At 44.4% G+C, this 20,322-nt stretch overlaps 1 protein-coding gene across 1 annotated transcript; it reads left to right on the top strand.

Moving 5' to 3' along the window:
• Positions 1-1,155: 1,155 nt before the first annotated feature.
• Positions 1,156-18,486, top strand: parn (poly(A)-specific ribonuclease (deadenylation nuclease)). The gene is made up of 26 exons (XM_023798556.2): positions 1,156-1,291; positions 1,489-1,566; positions 1,675-1,754; positions 1,936-2,003; positions 2,087-2,168; positions 2,248-2,308; positions 2,556-2,715; positions 2,866-2,928; positions 3,012-3,050; positions 3,233-3,275; positions 3,562-3,642; positions 4,008-4,064; positions 4,996-5,073; positions 5,225-5,268; positions 5,367-5,409; positions 6,168-6,243; positions 6,359-6,469; positions 6,552-6,621; positions 7,241-7,296; positions 7,394-7,480; positions 7,988-8,062; positions 14,300-14,468; positions 15,528-15,658; positions 15,893-15,974; positions 16,436-16,608; positions 18,229-18,486. The coding sequence occupies exons 1-26, from the start codon at positions 1,273-1,275 to the stop codon at positions 18,285-18,287; spliced, it is 2,085 nt and encodes a 694-aa protein (XP_023654324.1). The 5' UTR covers positions 1,156-1,272; the 3' UTR covers positions 18,288-18,486.
• The last annotated feature ends 1,836 nt before the right edge of the window (positions 18,487-20,322 follow it).

The raw sequence follows: 20,322 nt of genomic DNA, 5'->3' as shown, positions 1-20,322 counted from the left end.
CACTTTCACTGTCATTTGTAGGCGGTTTGGAGCGTCCAAACTTCTGATTGGCACGTACTGTTACTAACTCAGCCCTGTAGGCATGCACTATGAGTTTTGTATTCCTAAGCAGATAAACCAGTAAAGGTACAATATGATTAGACAAACTGGGTTGGACTGAGCAGATTCAGTAATTTACCTGAAATTCCTTCCTGTCACACAGAAACAAAATCTGCATTCGTAAACAGGCCCTGCACACATTACCAGCACAAAGCATAGACCTGTGATTGGAGAGATTAAAAACAGACAAAAAGGCCAGGCACAGATCATTATCACATGCACAGCTATCAGATTTCAGTCCCTCCTGACGCACACTTACAAAGACATCAGGCCTGCAATTGCTGTCCTTATCAATGCAGCACATTGTACGTGCTTTTGTAAGGTTTACGTTCTTTTAATAAAGCAATACCTGTTGTGAAATCATGCTGAGTCACCTACAGTAATAGCATTCTGCAATGAGTCTAAGAAAACAAATATTAGCTCAGTGGAATGTAGTGATGGAGCCGTCTCGTTTATAAAGAATTGAAAACAAAAGTAGACCTGAACTCATGACAATGTCTACTTTTTTATTTTTTATATGATCGTATAATTATACCTTACCATGCATTACCCCCAAAATATCCGAGAAGGAATGTTGTATCCATGTATGAAACAGCAGCTAACATTTTGAAAAATTGAACTGCTGAATGATAACATATATTTCACAGAATAACTTGTATTCATAATTCGAATGTATCTAGTTAAGTATATGCATGACATATATAAATTGTAGTTTAATTTTTTAAACGATGGATGTAATATGTGCTCCCATATATATTACATCACTACAAATATTCTATGGTTTGTTTGATTAATTAAGTTAATTATCAGCTATTTACCAACATTAAAACCCCAAAGCCTTATTTTACAACTGGGTAATTTACTTAAACAATCCAAGTGGGAATCCTTTCTATGGAAATGGAGCAAAAATATGATTAAATTAATTAAATACTGATTGAATGCAGGTACCCAAGAAATCAGTCATAATGTATTACGCCATTTGCACTGTACATTCTTTCGTGGTTAGCGGCCAGCTTCCCAGGCAACCCAAGCTGTCAGGTGACCGCTTTCGCTTTCAGCGTAGACCACGTGGTCGGTCAGCGTGCTCCGGAAGTGATCCTCCAAAAAGGTTAAAGCGCTTCTGACGAACCGAGCTGCTGAAGCTGCCGGTATTTTGTTTGCAGGTCTGCAGGGATGGAGGTGACGAGGAAGAGTAAGCAATTTTTTTTAAAAAACTTTTTCTGCCCGACGAGCTGTTGCGTGTATTTTTATACGTGCGGGACATGTTTCACCTGATTAATTTAAATTTTCTTTTAGTGTGCTCCATGAATGCAGGAATGTCACGCACGACAGTGTTTGCACTTCACTGCCAATATGTCTTTTCTATCGTAATTTGACATTTTATTACAGATTTTAAAGAGAGTTTAAACGCCATTTACAGCGCAATTGAAGAAGCCGATTTTCTCGCCATTGACGGCGAATTTTCTGGTAAATTTTCTGCTCGTTGCTACCGTTACGCCAAGCCATTGTCGAATGGCATCGTTTGCAATGTTTTGGTGCATCGTTTCAAGTTCACTGAAATACTCATCCTTTAAGGTATAAGCGATGGACCATCTGTTAGTTCTTTAACGAACGGTTTGGATACTCCAGAAGAACGCTATCAGAAGCTGAAAAAGGTAAAATTAAAATAATATAAATAAATAAATAAAAAAATAAAAAAATCACGCTTGGGTTAAATAAATTTGGTATCGTGACGTGAGACTGCTCAGAGTTGTTTCCCAATTTTCACACATCTTTATTACTGTATGTGTTCCGCTGCTTGTTTGCGCCTAACTGTTTCCTTTTCTCCTCACGAAGCATTCCATGGACTTCTTGCTTTTTCAGTTTGGCCTCTGCACGTTTAAATACGACCAATCAGCGTCTGAGTGAGTGTTTCTTAAATTGTTTTAAAGATTCTGATTTCTCTGCTAAATATGTCCTGAGTCTTTGATCTGTCCTGTGTCCTTAGGTATCTCACCAAGTCGTTCAACTTTTATATATTTCCAAAGCCTTTCAGCAGAAATTCCCCCGACATCAAATTTGTCTGTCAGGTAATTACATCTGACCTGCCTGTCATATGGTATGCCAGTTTTCAAATTTGATGTTGAAGAATTTTCTTTGTCATTTCAGAGTTCCAGTATAGATTTTTTAGCCAATCAAGGATTTGACTTCAACAAAGTGTTTTGCAATGGTAAGGTTTATTGTCTTACATTTGCACCAGTGAGAGAACTTTAGATTAGAGAGCAGGGTCGGTGAGCATCAGCACCCCTAGAACAGTGGGGGGTAAGGGGCATGCTCAAGGATCCTGCAGGGATATGATTATTCTGCCATGAATATTTCTGGATAGTAACACGCATCCATATCCTAATGAGCTACAGATTACCCACAGTTGCCATTTTTCATGTTTTTGGTTTTAAATGAAATTTTTTTGTTTATAGGAATTCCATACCTGAATCAGGAGGAAGAGAGTCAGCTGAGGGAGCAGTTTGAGGAGCGGCGCTCTCAGTCCAACGGATCCCAGTCCTTCATTTCTCCCAGTTCCTGTAAAGGGCCTATCAATGTCCCAGATGAACAGAAGGATTTTGTCAACAAAGTAGTGTAAGCAACCAGGGTTTACTTGCCTGTATTCAGTGTCCGTGGGCCAAGTTCCTGAAGCTGGTGAACAACTGTTGATGTCAAACATGTTATAGCTGGGTGACACAATTGGGTTTTTTCATTTTTAATGTTGCTTTACTATAAACTTTACAGTGAGAAAGTGGAGGGTCTTGTAAAGGGTACTGATAAAAGCATCCATCTGGAGCCTTGCACAGGGTGAGCCCCCCCACCCGCCTTTTCTATTTTAACTAATTTGCCTGAAGTGTCTCAGCATTTCTGAATAATGCTTTGTCCTGTAGCTTTCAGAGGAAGCTGATCTACCAGACCTTAAACTGGAAGTAAGTCTGTCTTGAAAATACTTCTCTGCTTTGCCTCTTTTCTAACTGCATAATAAACACTTTCATGTTGAAAGTTTGTATTATGTAGGAAAGGATCTTCAGATCAGAATGTAACGAGGTGTATTTTCCATTACATACGTAGTGTGTGTGATGCGCTGCATATAACTTTTGTGCCTCATTAGGTATCCTAAAGGTCTTCATGTGGAAACTTTGGAAAATGAGAAGGTATGCTAGTAAGGCTCATTTCTTCAAAAGAAAACATGTTGAGTTTGGGTGGAATGGTGTGGGGCTAGAACTGTGGTCCATTTTCCTTCTATTTGTGATCTTTGTAGTGTTTGTCTTGTTTACTCTTTTCTATGACATTGAGCTGTTGGATCTTATTCCTGTTCCTCATCCTGCTGGTTTCACTTGCATTGGCTTTCGTCTCCCTCTCGGAATGGAAGGGGATAGTTGTCATATCTTCTGTCTTATTTTCACTGCGCTGCAAAAACTTTTGTCATGGCTGTTTCAGAAGGAGCGCTACATCCTGATCAGCAAGGTGGACGATGACGAAAGAAAGAGGCGAGAGCAGGAGAAGCAGGAGAAAGAGCAGGTGGAAAATGGTTTCTGTTGTTCACCTTGTAGAAAAACACAGCCTTTTTTTCCACTTCTTGTTTGTATGTAAAGGCTTGTCTGTTAGGATCTCCTTTTGTCAAATAAGGGCTTAATGCCCAATTCCTACAAATTCCTTTTTTGTGGTTGGGCAGGTATTTTCATTGAATATCAGCATAGCATTAGGAACCAGAAAAACAGTTGTGCCTCTCTGAAACTGCCAGCTGTGATTCTCATGGCCGGAGACTAAATTAGAAATGCGGATTTTATCTCTTGCGGAAACATAATGAGCCGTGTGGTATGGTGAGCAGCGATCGTGTTAAATTCTGCTGCTCATGGAGGCTCTAATGGGTTTTCTCTTTGCAGGGGGAGCTCAATGATGCTGTCGGCTTTTCCAGAGTCATTCATGCCGTTTCAAAATCTGTAAGTTGACGTTTTTGCTTTTAAAGCTATCTGAAAATATGATATGGTTTTTGGGGCAAATGGGTGACTTGCTTGAATAACACTCGTATCTTGTGGGATGGGACCTGGGTAACCAACCAACTGGACTTTTTTGGTTCTTTTTTGTTTATTAAATGTGTCTGTCTTCTGTCCATTAAAGTTGTATGGGCAATATGGCAAAAAATATCCCTGGGTTTTTTTTTTTTTTTTCACCCCTCCACCCCTCTTCCAGGCAGGATCATGGTCATATCATGTCAAATTACTGAACATTAAAACCAAACTAATTCCCCTATTTAAAAAAAAAAAAAAAATAGCCCTATAAGGTAAAACTGAGAAGAGACTATGCTTACTCTTTCAGATGTTTTCTTTTGGTGGTTTGTTACCAAAAAGGTTTCTTGTGTTACCATCCGACTTTACCTTTGCAAGTTTTGCAAATAACTGTGTGTGCTGTGCCAGTTTGGGAATATCCAAACAAATTCCATATTACCAATGTTAAATATGTCATAGGGACCAGCTCCTCCATGTCGCTACATTTCCAAATAAGGAATGAGTTGCATTTTGGGTCGAGGGCGAGGAAGAAGTCAAAGGCTTTTTGTTGTAGGGTTGTTGGTGTGTTGAAATGGATTAGACTGACAGAATACCTTTTAGATGTGTGTATGAGCCATAGAACTGCAACACAAAGATCTCTAAAGGAAGATCGTGGAGACATTTTAATTGTTCACAATGTATCGTCATATTTCGCACCCCTACATCAAGCATTACATGAGTTGCCCCAGAGCAATGGCTGTATTTCTGACGAATACATTGGTGTGTCCCTTGGTCTGATTGGGAGTGTCTCAGCCAATGTGATTGTCCTGGTTCTGTGGTGCGCAGAACTTGTCAGATTAGCAGTGGTGATGCGTATCCCTTGCAGGGCAAACTGGTCATCGGGCACAACATGCTGTTGGATGTCATGCACACCATTCACCAGTTCTACTGCCCCCTGCCTCAGGTGAGAAGCTGCCCTCTCAGCGTCTAGCAGTGTGCCGCCTTGGAAATGCATGGGGGGGGGGCAGTTTCCTTTGGAATGGAAATGGTGATGCCTTACAGCAGTGGAGCACTATTTGTATGGCGAGCCAGGATTGAGACTTGTGTTGTTTCAGGAGTTGATTGACTTCAAGGAGGTCACCATGTGCGTTTTCCCCAGGTAAGTATGAGCCCCCCCCCTCAGCTGCCTGCTTGTTCTCCTTCCTGTCTATTTATGTCTGCATTCACGTTGCCAAATTTATTGTGATACTTTCCTAGGCTGCTGGACACGAAGCTGATGGCGTCCACACAGCCTTTTAAGGTAAAGTTCTTGGTGTTTGGATAAGGGATTCTTTTGGCGCTGCTGAGACATTACCTGGACGTGTCTGTCCAACCTCGCCATTGCACTGAAGGCTCCAGAGCTTTCCTTTTGGATGCTTGATGGCTTTACTCGTTTTGGATTGGATATCCCTTGCCGGTCATCACAGAATGCCCGAGAGGGCACTCAACATTTAATTTCATGGTTAAAAGTACAAGTTAAGTTTCCCAAGCAGATATTAGTTTAGAAACTTGATGCATTTCACCAAGATTTCTTTGCCCACTTTTTAGAAATTGCTTGGGTTTTGTGTGGGCCTAACTTTCAATGACCTCATTTTTAATCTGTATTTCCACATTTCATAGGGCTTTATTATTTTTTTTAAATAAACTGGTCCCTCAAACATATCTGGGTTCCCTGGTGGTTTCTGAATATTAGAATTGAATTAGAATTGCCCCTAAATGATGTTGCGTGTTTTCAGTAGGGGCTAAAATAACCTTTATATAGTGTGCTGATTTCGAGTACATGTTAGTCTCTGGTTGTGGAGGTGGCAAGCTTGCACGCCACTAGATGGGGACATTAGCTTAGGGATGTGTGCTGATGTTGAAGGATAACGGTGCATTGTCACTGAATTGTGGTTGAATACTGGGGGTGAGGCTGAGTATTGAGTGTTGGTTTTGTTGCATTTAGTCGGGGGTGTGCTGTAGCCCTTGACAACTAACTTTTCCATATTTCCCATAATTCTGTGTGGTATTTCCTCCAAGGAGCTCATCACTAACACATCTCTAGCAGAGCTGGAGAAGCAGCTGAAAGAAAGTCCTTTCAAGCCCCTTAAAGTTGGTATGTTCAACTTGCTTTTGGGCTTTACCATAAGGATATGGGCTGGTGTGTGTCGCGGTCTCCTGCAGTACAGATGTCACGGCATCATCCTTGCCTGTCCCCATGCGAATCGCAGAGAGTGCAGAGGGCTTCCCGCGCTACGACACTGCCACCGAGCAGCTCCACGAAGCTGGATACGACGCCTACATCACTGGCCTCTGCTTCATCTCCATGGCCAACTATTTGGGTATTAGCTGTGTTCCTGTGTGTGGTGTTGTTTTGTAGCGCTTTGAAAACCTGTCTCTTGACCATCTCTTCCCCCCCCCCAGGAACCTTTCTCACACCTCCCAGAGCACACATTTCAGCCAGGTCCAAGCTCATTGAACCATTTTTTAACAAGTAAGTAAATCAGTGTATTGTTGCTGTATAGATGCACCCTTTCTCTAACTGCCTGAGTTTGCAGCTTCATAAATGGGCACAGTGAAGTTTTTCTTTAACATGGTAAATTTTAATGAGGTGTCGCCGGTAGTGTTTGCTAATGTCCTCAATTTGATAGTATTTTCAGTCAAGTACAATGTATGGGACCCTAGTCTTGCAACAATTTTACATTTTGGCACAGAAATAATCGGTTGATTTTTAACAGGCTTTGCTCTTTGACCCACCTACACATCCGGTTTCAACCAGCCCCGAGCTGAGATTTTGCCCCTAGAGCTTCTGAAATCTTGGCTTGGAAACAATTCACTGGGACTATTTACTTTTGTGAAATGACACGTTCAAGTTGTGGAGCTGGCCAAAGAACAGGGTACCGGCGTAAATGACCTTCGATCACTACTTGGAGATGACCGGTGACTCATAATGGCTGTGGTGTCACCACTATGATCAAAACATTTTCTTACCTTGTCAACAAAGGAAAAAAAAATCACGTGAAGGGTGTTCTGTACATATATGGCTAATTGGACATTTTGCCGTTTCTCAAGCTGGAATTTGATGCCAAATCCTGTATTTGTGCTCTTTGCAGGCTCTATCTCATGAGGATTATTGACATCCCATATCTCAACATCAGTGGGCCAGACTGTGAGTACAGCCTCGTCTGCCAGACCCAAATACACTGTGACCGTAAACTGGGCTGAGGTTTCTGCTGCCAGCAGCTCAGGTGCCTCTTCTTCTGCAGTGCAGCCCAAACGGGACCATGTCCTCTACGTCACCTTCCCCAAGGAATGGAAGACTAGTGATCTGTATCAGCTCTTCAGTGCTTTTGGTGGGTGTGTAGTTGAATGGGGTTTTCTGTGCCCCCTCCCAGGGCTTGATGACTGTGTCCATAACCTAAGCATGTCCTCGGTGGATATAGGTTGACCATTTCAAGTGTAGACAGAGGTCTGTCTCTGTCTCGTCTGTGTGTGTCACAATGATGAGAGGCACTTGCCTTTTTCTTGAGCCCTCAGTTTAGTTTGTGTAACCAGGGGTAAGCAATCCTCATCCTGGAGTGCCAGTATCGAGCAGGTTTTCTGTGAACCACATCTGATCATTGGCAGATAGTAACTCATCAAGTAGAATAGAGAACCCGCTGGATACCGGCACTCCACGATCACGGTAATCTACCCCTCTGTATAAGTTGTTTTTTCTTCAGTAAAGCTCTCATTAATTGCTTGTGAAATAGCCTTCAGGAATTAGGCCTGTTCTCCGATGGCATCTCAGGGATGGGGAGTCTGCTGTATGCAGTTTCCTACCATTTATTGGTTTCTTCTTGTGTCTTGCCTGTTTCTAGGTAATATCCAGGTTTCCTGGATAGATGATACCTCTGCATTTGTGTGTCTAAGTCAAACTGACCAGGTACAGATCGGTAAGTTCTTATTCTGCTTCCTTGTTTACATGCTCAATCTTTTTTTGGTTTGGAAATTCATTGAATCCTTCCTTGCATTAAATATCCATTTTGCATTTGACCCTTAGTGTCTATTAACCTTGACAGAATTTTCGGTAGAATTTTCTGGCTGCTTATTAAATTAACCAGTGTGCAAATGTTATTTCTGTGACAATGGGAGCTATGTAAAAATCTACCGTTGCCTTAGGTGTGATCCAACCTTTTGTCCCCGTTATCATTCCGGTACATTTCAGCAACCCAACCATGTCTTTTAAGCTCGAGGTAGCTTCAGTGAGGACTGTTCTGCTTGCTTGGAATAGTCCATTAAAATTCCTCAAACCCCATAAACTCAGGAAGGGTCATACTGTACAGCTGTAGCTGCTCAATATCTCTGCTGTAAAGACTGGTTGCGGCCTGTAGAAGGTGCCCTTCAGCACTGTTTCTGGGTATATTGGGGAATGCTGGGTATTCTGGGATGCCAGCACTATAAACATCTGCAGACCTCTGCATGCTTATAAAAGGAATCTGGTTCTGCTTCTGGACACTTAATACGGAAGCTTGGTTGGGGCATGGTTCCAGTTCTGTGGTGTGGTACTCTGCCTATACCAACACCCCCCATTGCTCAACAGTGAGGTCAACAGAACTTAATAGTTCCTGCCTCGTTGAGTTTACCTGGGTGCTGGCAGGAGTTGCTTGGAGTAGGTCATGCGGAAGCAGCTTCACCCCCCTGCCCCCCACTTTCCAACACTGCTCAGAATATCCCCGAGACGGTTTATACAAGGCCCTGGAATGCACATAATGAGCGTTTGGCAAGGTTTTATTTAGGTTTGGCCCTCGGTGTGGTCACTGGGGTAGACTTGTGGTAGTAATAGGCTTCCTCCTGTAGGTGGTGTCAAGCTCACAGCTAATTTTCAGTTCCCTCTAGGGGGGGATGGTTTCTGTTTTCACATCTCTTGTGGGAGGGTTCTTGGCTCCGTCTAGCTAGGAGTTGCAGCCACACCTTGTTTTGCAGCGTTAGATGCCATATTTTATATTAGTTTCTGTTGTGAAATTCCAAGACTTGGCTCTCTGAAAAATGTAGAAGGGACAGGGCTGGTTGATTCTCCACCTGCCCTATCGTAATACATGTATGCTGTGTAGCGTGATGTCCCTATAAATATTATAATGTGGTTCTCGCGGCAATGCCATCGCCACCAGCTATTCAAATAGCTATTCTGTGTTTTGGTCTGTTTCTGGGCCTGTTCATTATGGCTTTCATTGGCTTTGCAATGGTGGCTCTAATGTAATGAAACAGTCATAGAATTCTCATTGTCCTTTGTGATCCTTGCCAGCTGCTCTTGGTTTCTGCCAGGTTTAGAATGGATAAACGCTGATCTGTTCACTAGATGCATTAATGTACAAACATACCGGTCTACTACCTAATCATTCAGTTGCATTACTTGTATCCAATGCCACATACTGTCCTAAACTGGGTAAGAGTAAATTGTGCCCGACCCCCACCCCAAAGAATGCTTTCAATGGAGCGTCTGACTGCTGCTGCCCAGGTTGACCCGAATTGTGGCATGGATCTGGGGCGTGCCCTAGAAAGTCACACACACAATTGTACTGAGGAGTTTTGGAAGTCTTCAGCTGTCATGTTTCTGGTGTTGGGTTCATTGTTTGCTTTATTGGCCTGTGGACATGCTACATGTGGTTAGCTCCTCTGGAAAAGGTGTACATTTTTCGTGAATTGAAGCAGCTCTTCATTCTTGTCAGTTGTCTTTGGGTGACTCTGTAAAAACCTGAGCCTCCACAGAGTTTAGGGTGGGATTCATTGTTTGCTAATTTGTCATAGAAAACCAATTGAAATGACTAAATCCTGCAAAGAAAGTACCATCTAGTGTTGGCTATATTTTTCTAAATTTTATTTGCTGCATAAGAGGGGAGACCCTTTGGTAAACTGAAGTCTGGCGTTGAGTGAGTAGTTCTTCTCTGAAGAACATGTTTGGTATAAATTTGTGATCGGTAATATCGGGCTCTACAGATTTCCGCTGTTTAGCATAGCATTGACTGCTATGCTAAACAGCGGATATCTAGCATTTAATGGCTGAACTTTGGCAAGTTTAAGGGGACCCAAAGTAGCTCTGTGTGACAGCAGATTGGCGTCTTGATGGCTCAAACTATGTAGTTGCATCGCACATCCCAAAGTCTCATGACCAGAGTTTCCTATCCTTTTTTCCTGATGATGAAAGTGACAGCGCCTGATCTTTAGGCCCCCAAAATTGCTGCTTCTCCTCAGCCAAGTAAAAATGAGTGTAAAGCATAAACCCACGCAAGCAACTAGTGTTTCTGGTCTTCAGGTGTCTGCTGCTCTGCAAGATCTGTTGGAGTTGAGGTTCTTCATTGATAAGTGTAACTTAATGATTATATTGGCTTCAACCTAAACAAGCTGACCAGATTTTAATGCAAAATAGAGAAATGTTGCAAGTTTCTGTAATGGACACATGGTCATGTGCCTTTTTGGTTGTGCTGTTGACATGCAGTTCTGCTCCTTGTCCCCCTCTCCCTGCCCGATTTCCCGCACTACTGCCAATGAGTCGTTTTGATTGCTTTAAGGCCTGGTAGCGTTTGAAAGAGGAGATTGGTTCTGATGGCTGTGTAGCATTATTCTCACATCTGGTGGGGGGGGGGATTCACTACTTTTACGCCTTTCTGCGTTTTCACATTTCGTTTGGCTACCTTGGTTGTTTGTCTAAACTGAATGCTAGGGATGGGCTGATGCACATTCTCAGCTCTGATCCGATTCCGATACACAACCGATACAGATGGCGATACAAGAGCTTTTTTTTTTTACTTTTTTAATATAATATATACTTGAATATTTTTAAACTAGTAAATTCAGATGGGGGACATGCATAACATGCATAATGTACTATTCCACCTCGTTTGTACATCGTTTTAAGTTTAAGGCATTTTACACTTCAATTTGAATATCTTCTAAGAGTATAGACACGTGGCGAATGCTTAGAATGCCCCACAATGTTTCTCCCACTGCCAACAGCGTCACTTGCACTTCATGGCGATAGCAGCCCCCCCTGCATCAAGCTGTAGTGAGTGTGCAAAACAGCCCAAGCCAGCGACTCCCAAATTATTCATTGCTTTTTTTTTGTCACACAATCACATGTGCTTTTGTTTATTGGGATTTTCCACTAAATGCTACTCCCACCTCTCAAATCTTTGTTTTTACAGAGATTGCAATTCGCTGTGCTACTAGTTGCTATTAAAAGCATTAATTGCTTCCAGATCGTCACCTTAGCTGATGCTCTTGCGCTCCTTGTATTGCAGAGGGTATGCGCATGTCACAGCAGGTGGAAGTTATTGTGCTCACGCCCTCTGAGTGAGTAGCAAAAAAACTCAGTGGCAGCATTGGTGTTCATCTTGAATGCCTCAAAAAAAAAAAAACGCATCTAAAATGGGAGAGAGCTGTAGTGCAATTGTTCAAATAGCTCCTATTTCGTGTTAGATCCTATCTTTTTAGAGACTGCTGAAAACTAAAGTATCGGACGTGGATCGGTCACGTACAGCCCATACCTGATCCGTCTGTGTAGATCGACGGCGATACCGATCCGATATGCATCCTTACCGAATATCCTTCAAAAACAAATGGGGATGCCTTGTTTGTTTGGCTTGTTACATCTTTCAGTGTGTTGGCTGTTGAGATGCCCTTTTTTGTAGAGGGATGTACAAGACCGAACGGTAACCCAATGTGTTCCCCAGTGATTAGTGACATGCTTTGACTTTCTCCTGGTCAAAGGGCAGAGGGGTGGGGTGGTGGGTAACTAAAATAGTGTATAGAATTGAATTGTACACAGGAGACTTTATTCCCTGAGTGCATATTGTACACAGTTGATAATGCCAGTATCAGAGACCCTATGGTTGTAGATGAAAGTGCAGGTGTGACCTCATTGCACTAGGGTCACCAATACTAATAATCATTTTGCCCTAAGACGTGCCTGCCACCAGTGACCAGTTGGCTATCGGGTTTCTAGTTTAAGTAAAAGCTTGATGTGCCTGTGTAAGGTCGCTTGAAAGTTTCAGTATCTTTTGAAAGAGATGGTTTTAACTCCGTGAGCTGGATCCCTTATTATAAAACGCATCATTAGGTTTTGGTTGGCCACACATTATTCTAGGTGGGTCCACCTAATTTTGTATCGTCTACTTTTAGAGAACTAGCTGGCTTTGGGTTTTGCCTCACAACAAGCTTTAAAAGGTCCTGCTCATGTACCATGAGGAATGAGTTGGGGAATTTGATACTTCAGTGCATCTGTTCCGCTTGGGATTCATGAACATAATGTCCATCGGTGGAATGAGAAATGTGACTACTTGGGGAAAAATGTATGAAGTATAGATCCTACTTTTTGGTGGGGGTGGCTTGTTGATCAAGCCCCTGTCCTCGGCCCTTGAGCCAGCTGAGACACAGGCTACTTGCATTCTAGGGTCATTATTTTGGGTAGTACAAAGTCAAGGTGTGACGCCATTCCTTCAGTGCATCGTTCACCCCATAAACAATAGGCATTATGCTCGCCTTTAAGAACTCGAGACAATTGCTGGGCATCCTGTCGTCTTGGTCACAGTATGTGCTCTTTCCCTGCCTCCATGCTTGACTGCATGTGGCTCCCATTAAGGCTTTTGATGTAGCTACTTTGAGAAGAGCAGGCAAGTTCTGGTTATGCCCAAGGAGGTGCTGACTCAGTGTAGTTTTGAGTGCAGCTTGCCTGGGACAGCAAGCAGAACCAAAGTCGTGAATGCTTGTCAACCTTTTTTCTTGCAGTATCTGATAGGCGATTGGCTCACTACTGTATAAAAGGCCTTTAGTACCTCTGACTCATTTCGGCAGTAAATGTGTGCATCTGGCTGCTAGCTGTGGCTGTAGATGCGAGCATACAGACTTGTATAGAATTGAAATCTATGAAGTATAATGCTGGGTTACGGGAGTCTTGGAAAAAGCAGCAATAGAAAATGAATGGAAGTCTAGTGCAGATTTATTTATAGGCTAATATTAACTTTCAGACCTAAACAAGTATATGTGCAGCTATACTACTGGAAGACGTTGGTAGAAGTGTCCCTTTTACCTTACCCTGCAGGCTCTTGATAATCCACTTCTGGGCTTGCATTTAGTCTTGAGTCTGTGTAGAAAGGCTTTTTTTTTTTTTTTTTTTTTCTTTTTTTCTTGTTTTGTTAATTTTAACTGCATGCCTCTAGTCTGCTTTGAGTGACTCACCCCCACAAAGTCAATGTTCGTCTCCATTCACACTCACCCCGGTCTGATTTTCCTAACTGGGTCCTTTTGAGCAGAATGCCACCGGTGCTGGCTGCCTTCCGGTGGCTAGCGGAAGCACATGTGTGTGTGGCTGGGCCTGGTATCATGACCCTGGCGGTACGGGTCTGCTCCCTGCCGCTGGGGGAATGCGAGCCAGGGGAATCCCTGTGGCCTCCCGAACAGCTGAGTCACACGGAAGACTCGCTGGCCCAACAGCAGGCTGTGGTCCAGTTCTGCTCCTAATGGAAAGCAGATGTTGTAGGATCATGTATGCCTGAACTCCTACTTTCAGAATATGTTGTGGATGGCTCCAGAGGCAGCTTAGGCTTGTGGCGGTGGTACTGTGGCCAGTGACTGAACAATTTTGATTTGGGGGGGCAGTAGACCCCTTTTCATGGTCTGCTTAATTGGTATGTTCCGTGACCTGCCAGGTCTTTGCCAGGAGGCCCAGGATGGCTTGAGTTCTCTTGAGACAGCAGAGGTATAGCTCAGTTTGACCTTTTGAAGGTTCCTTTTTGTGGTTCCTGATGATTCCCTTCCCTTAGTTGATACCCATTTGCTGTATCTAGACAAACCTTGGCTCCATCTTAAGACTACTGTGGTTAATTGAGTTTTGGATGGGAGGGGTGTTAAGCATGTGACAGCCAGGTTTTCAGATGTGCTGCAGAGCTGTCTATGAGCTAGAAAGATGTCCATAAAACAGTTTTTGGAAACGGCTATTCTCTGTCTGCTTGCAATTATGGCCCCACCCCAACAACCCTGAAAAATGAATTGCCAGTATGTTGGATTGAGTGAAACGTAAGTGAGTTGTACAGCAACATGTAGCTGCTTTTAAAGCATTTCAACATCTGGGACATCTATGTTGTCAGTCTACACTGTTGGGCATCAAACATCTGGATCTTCCCTCTGCCACTTTGCAGCGGTGAACACCAGCCGCTATGCTGAAAGCTACCGTATCCAGACCTACGCCGAGTACATGGAGAACAGGCAGGACAAACAGACCTGTAGGAGATGGACTGAAAGTGGATGGACCAAGTCTCCCTACAGCACATCCCCGGCGGTTTCCAGCTATGGATACAGCAACAACAAGTAAGGGCACTCTTTGACCTGCATGCCCATCATGCTCTGGGGACCCTTTTATGGGTTCCTCTGTCCAGTGTTCCCCAAGCTGGTCCTTGGGGATCCCAAGATTGTCGACATTTTTTGCTCCCTCTACCAGGAACTGGGAGGGAGCAGAAACGTGGCCTGTCTGGGGGTCTGTTAGGAAGCTTGGGAGGGAGATAAGATGTGCAAACTCTGGCAGGAGGCTGGGAGGGAGCAAAAACATGAACTGTCTGTGGGTCCCAGAGGGCTGGGTTGGGAAACAAAGTCCCAGACCTTCGGCATATTTGTCTGCACTCTGTTTCTGATCTTCTGGCTTTCTATTGATGGTCATGAATATATAGTGAAGGATGATGTTTTAGAATTTTCTGTTTTAAACAGTAATGGCTTTTTAAGCTTTCTAAAGCTTTTAGTTTGTGGTTTTTGGTCACTTGTGGAACAGTCTAACCAGTTCTTTCTGCAGCCAATCTAGCAAATCAATGAACAGATCTAAATTAACAAGTCTAACCATATTAAATCTACCCACCCGTAAACTCTGTAGTATATTTGAGAATTGGATTCTTCAGATAATGTGTTCCCCACATTATTTTTTTTTTTTTTATACTCTTGGCAGGTTCTCTAAACCATTGGTGATATAATCTCTCCATCCATCTATCTTCCAACCAGTAATTCTTTTCAGTGTTGTGGGGGAAGCCTGGAGACTATCCCATGCGGCACGGGATACTCTTTGGATGGTGGTCTGTCATGGGACACATAATCATACACTGTGGGTAATTTAGCAAAGCCATATTACATTTTCGGACTACGGGGGAGCTAGAGTACCTGGTGGAACATGGAAACTCCACACTCTGAGCAGACATGGGATTTTAACCCCCAACATTAGAGGTCTCAAACAACCAATGCTGCTTCGTACTCATGCAATCTCATTTTCAATTTGTCCCATTACAGTAATCGCATAAAATGTTACAGCATTTTATGCTGGTTATGCTAAATCTTTTCCCTTGACCGCTCTCATCTAAGGTTCTGATTTTGATTTTTGTGTTCTAGAACCTTCACTGGCAAAAGGGGCATCAGCCCCATCCAGGAGGAGCAGGGATCTGAAGATGCTGAGAATGACATTGGCACTTGGAATCAATCGTACAGTAACAAAGGCCAGAGCAAAAAGCTCAGGATCGACGGTGTGTGAAACTTATCCGATGTCATTAAATAAAGGATTTCCTCGGCATTTGTAACGATGACAATCTTGTGTGAGTCAGACTTAACTGGCTGGGTAAATTATACGCAATACTGCTGTTTGTTTGAGAATCCTGATCCCCTGACTCAAAGCTTAGTGTGGGAGGTGGGTTATAACCTGTGGGGAATTTGGGAACAAATTGTTTCAAATCCTGATTCAGTTGCATGTCATCTGGTAGCCTCTGCTGGGAACAGGAGTGCGGAGGGTATGGGTGTCCAGACGTACGGAGGCGAGCCTGAAGACAGCTGGCTCTCATCGCAGTATGTTGACTCCCCCCCCCCACCCCCCCGGCGGCGTGATGACCAGCGGAGTAAACTGTGGGCAGTGGCAACTAATGTACCTCTGGCAGACTTCTACCGTGGCGTAATTCTCATGTTAAACTGATCATTTTGCCCTTTTCTTGGGCACAATGCAACGCTTACCCTGACATTTCCTTAAATTGTGCTTTCGTCAACCTTGTGCTGCTGCACAAGTACTAATGTTATTTCCTAGATGGGATAAACTTAGGGGTCTCCAGAGTATATAACAAAAATACAGTCTTGGGATTTGTTTGAGACCTCTGACCACGAATGACTGTGTTGAATTCTCGCTGTGCTAACCTTATAACCAAAGGGTCCCGGTTCTGAAACCGGTGGCTTTTTGATGTGACCAGAGGTTGTCGTGCTCCAAGGCTGAAATGCCTGTGTTGCTGGTCCATCTCCTGTGCTGTGATTCCTTGCAGGACTCCGGCGGAGAGGAGAAACATGAGCCCCATCCAGGAGGAGCAGGCTTCGGATGGCATGGAAGAGCCCGAGGATGACGGCGATGCCCCTGGCAGTGCCCGGCCCCAACCTGAGGCTCCCGCTGCCGCTGCCACGCAAGGAAAGAGCCGCAAGCACAAGAGGAAGGCTCAAGGTGAGCTGCCGCCGTACGGCCAGCCTCTGAGCCCCAGCCGTGTGCAAGCAGCCCTCAGCATCTGATTGCAATGTGAGATCTTGGCATTTCGTCATGTCATTCCCCCCCGATACGATAAAGGTGCTTGTTCACCAATTCTGGGTGGCTGTTTACGGGAAGAGATTGTTAGAGTTCCATCCCGTTTAAAGTTTGAGACTAGTCAGCAGGTTTTGCTGTGTTCTGAATGTGCACAGAGGAAGATTAGCCTAACTGTCCCCTGAGTGCGCCCGTTTTATAGTGACAGCCCCGTTTCCGTGACTCTCCCATAACCCCTTTAAAGTTCTTCAGAAGATGCAGTCCCTGGTGTTGAGATGGATTGAGCTGATCTTCAAAGCCTGGTTTCCTTGCGATCTTCTTCCTGCGTATAACCCTTCAGAAGGGTGCGTGCGGCTTGATAAGAAGTGTAAAGACTTAAACAGGGGATTGTAGCTCAGGGATGAGCTCTTAAACACATGTTTGTGGCTATGATGAAATAAGGCGAAAAAGGACAGATTTGTCTTATGCTATGAGTAATACCGTCTCCTTGGTGACTAACTTCTGCACTAAAGTTATCAAGGATTTCAGCCCCCCCACCCCCACCCCAGACGATACAAAACCAAAAATTCTGACGAGTTGACCTGTCTGCTCCATGGTAAAAATTTGAAATTTCCCATATTCCACCCGTTGGTCTAGGCACCACAGAGAGGGACTTGCCCCCCCCCCCGTCTGAGCTTCCCATCCCCAGCACAGACGGTTCTGCTGACGCTCTAAATATAACCGTTCTCCTTACTTTTCCACAGAGCAGGGGGTGTAACCTGACCTGTGAATGTTGGAGGGGGGTGCCACCACAATTTAAGTGAGCGTTTTACTGTCATAGGGATCTACACTTAATGCTCACGCGCTCATTGGTATTAAAATGGCTTTTCCTGGCATGTGTGTCGTAACTGGAACCAGATTCCTGGTGGCCGGTGCTCTCTAGGCCTCCACCTTGGAAATGAAGGGCTCTGAATGAATAGGCTGACAGCCCCCCCCCACCCCCGCCCGCAGTTCTGCACTCAGACCACTGACACAAATTGGGACATTTTCGTGTGCCAAACTTTTCAGTGTCCTAGTTCTCTTCTCATACTACATGACTATTTGCCAGGCTGGGTTAAGAACGTTTCAGACAATGGGGATTCTTTCAGTTTCTTTCGGAGACCTTGCACCATGCTGTACAGTAGCATTATGGAAGTGGGTGCCTGTCACCCCCCCCCCCCCCCCCCCCCCAGCTTATCGCTGCATATATGCTGGACCGCCATTCGCATCCAGCTTTCCATCTGGCTGCCTAACTTGGCCATCGGTGGGGGTGAATTTATGGTCATCCTCCCCCGATCGGTTTTATTTGGTACTTGGGGGATCTTCTCATCATTTACGGTAAAGATGTGCAGACCCTGTGTATGATTGTTTTGTCATGTCTTAGGGCTGACTGCTGTATCGCATGGAGTTCTGCTGCTACCGGTTTTGGCTCCGCCTGTGTGTTTGTCCCAAAGCCGTGAAGACCGTATGCTCTCCCCCAGTAGTGCAGTGTGGTGAAGCTTTTCCCCTTCATTTGTGTTTCTATAGCTCCCGGGATGACCACAACATCGTCCTCGGCCCTGTTTGACGTCCCACAGGTCTGGTAGACGCTCTCCCTTGCCGAGCGCGGGGGGCGGGGGGGGGCGCGGCGGGGCTCTCGGCGGCAGCAGCGCCCACAATAAAAAAAAAAAAAAGCCAGCTTTAAAAGCCATAAGAATGTCACCCTGACGCCACTTCTACTCGTCCGTCACTCTTCCTTTCAAAGGGGATCATGTGTTTTGAATTAAATTTTTTTTGTGTGTTTGACTTGTTGGTGATTTAATATTTGAATGTGACCTTCCATGGCCGTCTGCAGTTCTGAGTGTAGACCTCATCACCTAGTGTTTAGCACTCCTGTGTGTGTGTGCGCGTGTGTGTGTGTGTGTGCGCGTGTGTGTGTGTGTGTGTGTGCGCGCGTGTGTGTGTGCCTGGGTTATCACTCAGTCTGCACTGTTCATATCCACTGTGTGTGTGTCTCAGGACTGTACTTTTAACCTTGCGCACTTAGCAGTCCAGCGTAATGCCGGCGTTGGCTTAAGCACCTCCCGAAGAAAGAGAGGGAAAAAAAGTGTGGGTTTAAAAAGATGCAGCGTGAATATTGTAAACATGGGTAAAGTGGAATTCAGCTTCTGTAAGGTTTTAAAAAATTTGGCTAGAATTTCCTTTTTAAATGTGTGCATGGACTTCAGCCCCACTTCTCCCGGTTTTTAGCCAATTGTAATCTCCTCTAGGGAAAGTGACCTTTTTTATTCCCTATATATAGCTGCCATTTATTTCTGTCTTTTTTTTTTTTTTGATTAATATGGTCCTGTTGTATTAGAATTACCATCCCATGGATTAATGTCTTTTTTCCTTAATTGGATAAAATGTGGGTATTTTTCTTTTTGTATCATGGAAACTGAAGGCTCCCCATGTTGGGTTTGGGGGGGGGGGGGGGGGTTTAAAAAAAATTAAAGAATGATTCTTAGAACACAACTGTCATCTGTGTCTTGACGTTCACGTGATGCGTGTTGTATCGGAGGTGGTCACTTTGCAGTGTTTCCTTGTATTCTGAAGGGAGGCTGTAAGATCCCTTCCCGTTTGACGTCCGAGATCCACCTCTGGAGCAGTGCGGCTCGTTGCCAGTCGGCCAACACACCCTGACAAGGTCGTTTTTTCATTTTCATAGTGGTCGGCTTCCCAGCTAAAATTTTAAATACGCGTAGTAATATGACACAAGGGGAATTGGAGTGTTTGTTCCTTCAAAAGGATTTCATTTGACTGCACATCCCTGGTCTACATCCTGCTGTCATTTTAACACCCTTTGCTCAAAGCAAGTGTGCCAAGTAGAATTCTCTGAGCAATGATTTCTAACCATTTCATAAGGCCTTGTTCCTGCACTGTTAACCTGAAGGTGGGCAGCAGTTAATGGAGCTGACGTGGTCCAGCTTAGCGCCCAATCTTGAGGGGTTTGCCTTCCTGGGGACCCCTTGCACCAGAAACTTGCTATTAAGAGTTTTACTTGCAGAAAAATGTTCTGAGGCCAGAAAATTTCTCTCTAAACCTATCAGATTGTAGAGGGGGTGGGTCCAAGTGACTGAAGGATGTGGGACCAACCAATCAGATGTCTTGGCCCTGCCTCCTCCTAGTTGCTTGGACCCACCTCTACAGTCTGATTGGTTCAGGGAGATAAATCATTTTCTTGCCTCAGAACTTTTTTGTGTAAGTAAAACTCCCACGAGCCAGAAACATGAGCCAAGCACACGAGAGAGGTTCTGGCTGAGGCGGGGTTTGAAATGCGTGTGTATGTGTGTGTCCTGGAGGCAGCAGAGAACAGCTCCGGTGAACAGGCTGGAAGGAAAGCCGGCCCTGCCTTTCGGAATGGCTCCTCGAAGCCGTCGGATCTGAGAAATAAGAGCTCCGACTCTGGAATGTGAGGCCCTGGGATATCTTGGTCAGGCCTGGAATCTGTGGTGGTTGTTACAATCCAAAAAATTTCATAGAACATTGTTAGCACAATCTGCAGGGTAAGCAGAAAGTGTGCATTCCTCACCCTCTGCTGCTGGTGAGTTGCTCACGTTTTTGGGAAACTTTCCAAGGCGCAGTGTCTGTGTTTTTCTGGGC

Source organism: Paramormyrops kingsleyae, chromosome 22, assembly GCF_048594095.1.
Source record: "Paramormyrops kingsleyae isolate MSU_618 chromosome 22, PKINGS_0.4, whole genome shotgun sequence".
NCBI lineage: Eukaryota > Metazoa > Chordata > Actinopteri > Osteoglossiformes > Mormyridae > Paramormyrops > Paramormyrops kingsleyae.
This window is presented reverse-complemented; position numbering and strand designations above follow the sequence as displayed.

Bases quoted from the DNA above. Each gene is read 5' to 3' on its own strand.
- parn (XM_023798556.2), top strand. The intron at 3,051-3,232 runs GTAAGTCTGTCT...GTGCCTCATTAG, and splicing joins TACCAGACCTTAAACTGGAA to GTATCCTAAAGGTCTTCATG. The intron at 15,659-15,892 runs GTGTGTGAAACT...GTCATCTGGTAG, and splicing joins CAAAAAGCTCAGGATCGACG to CCTCTGCTGGGAACAGGAGT.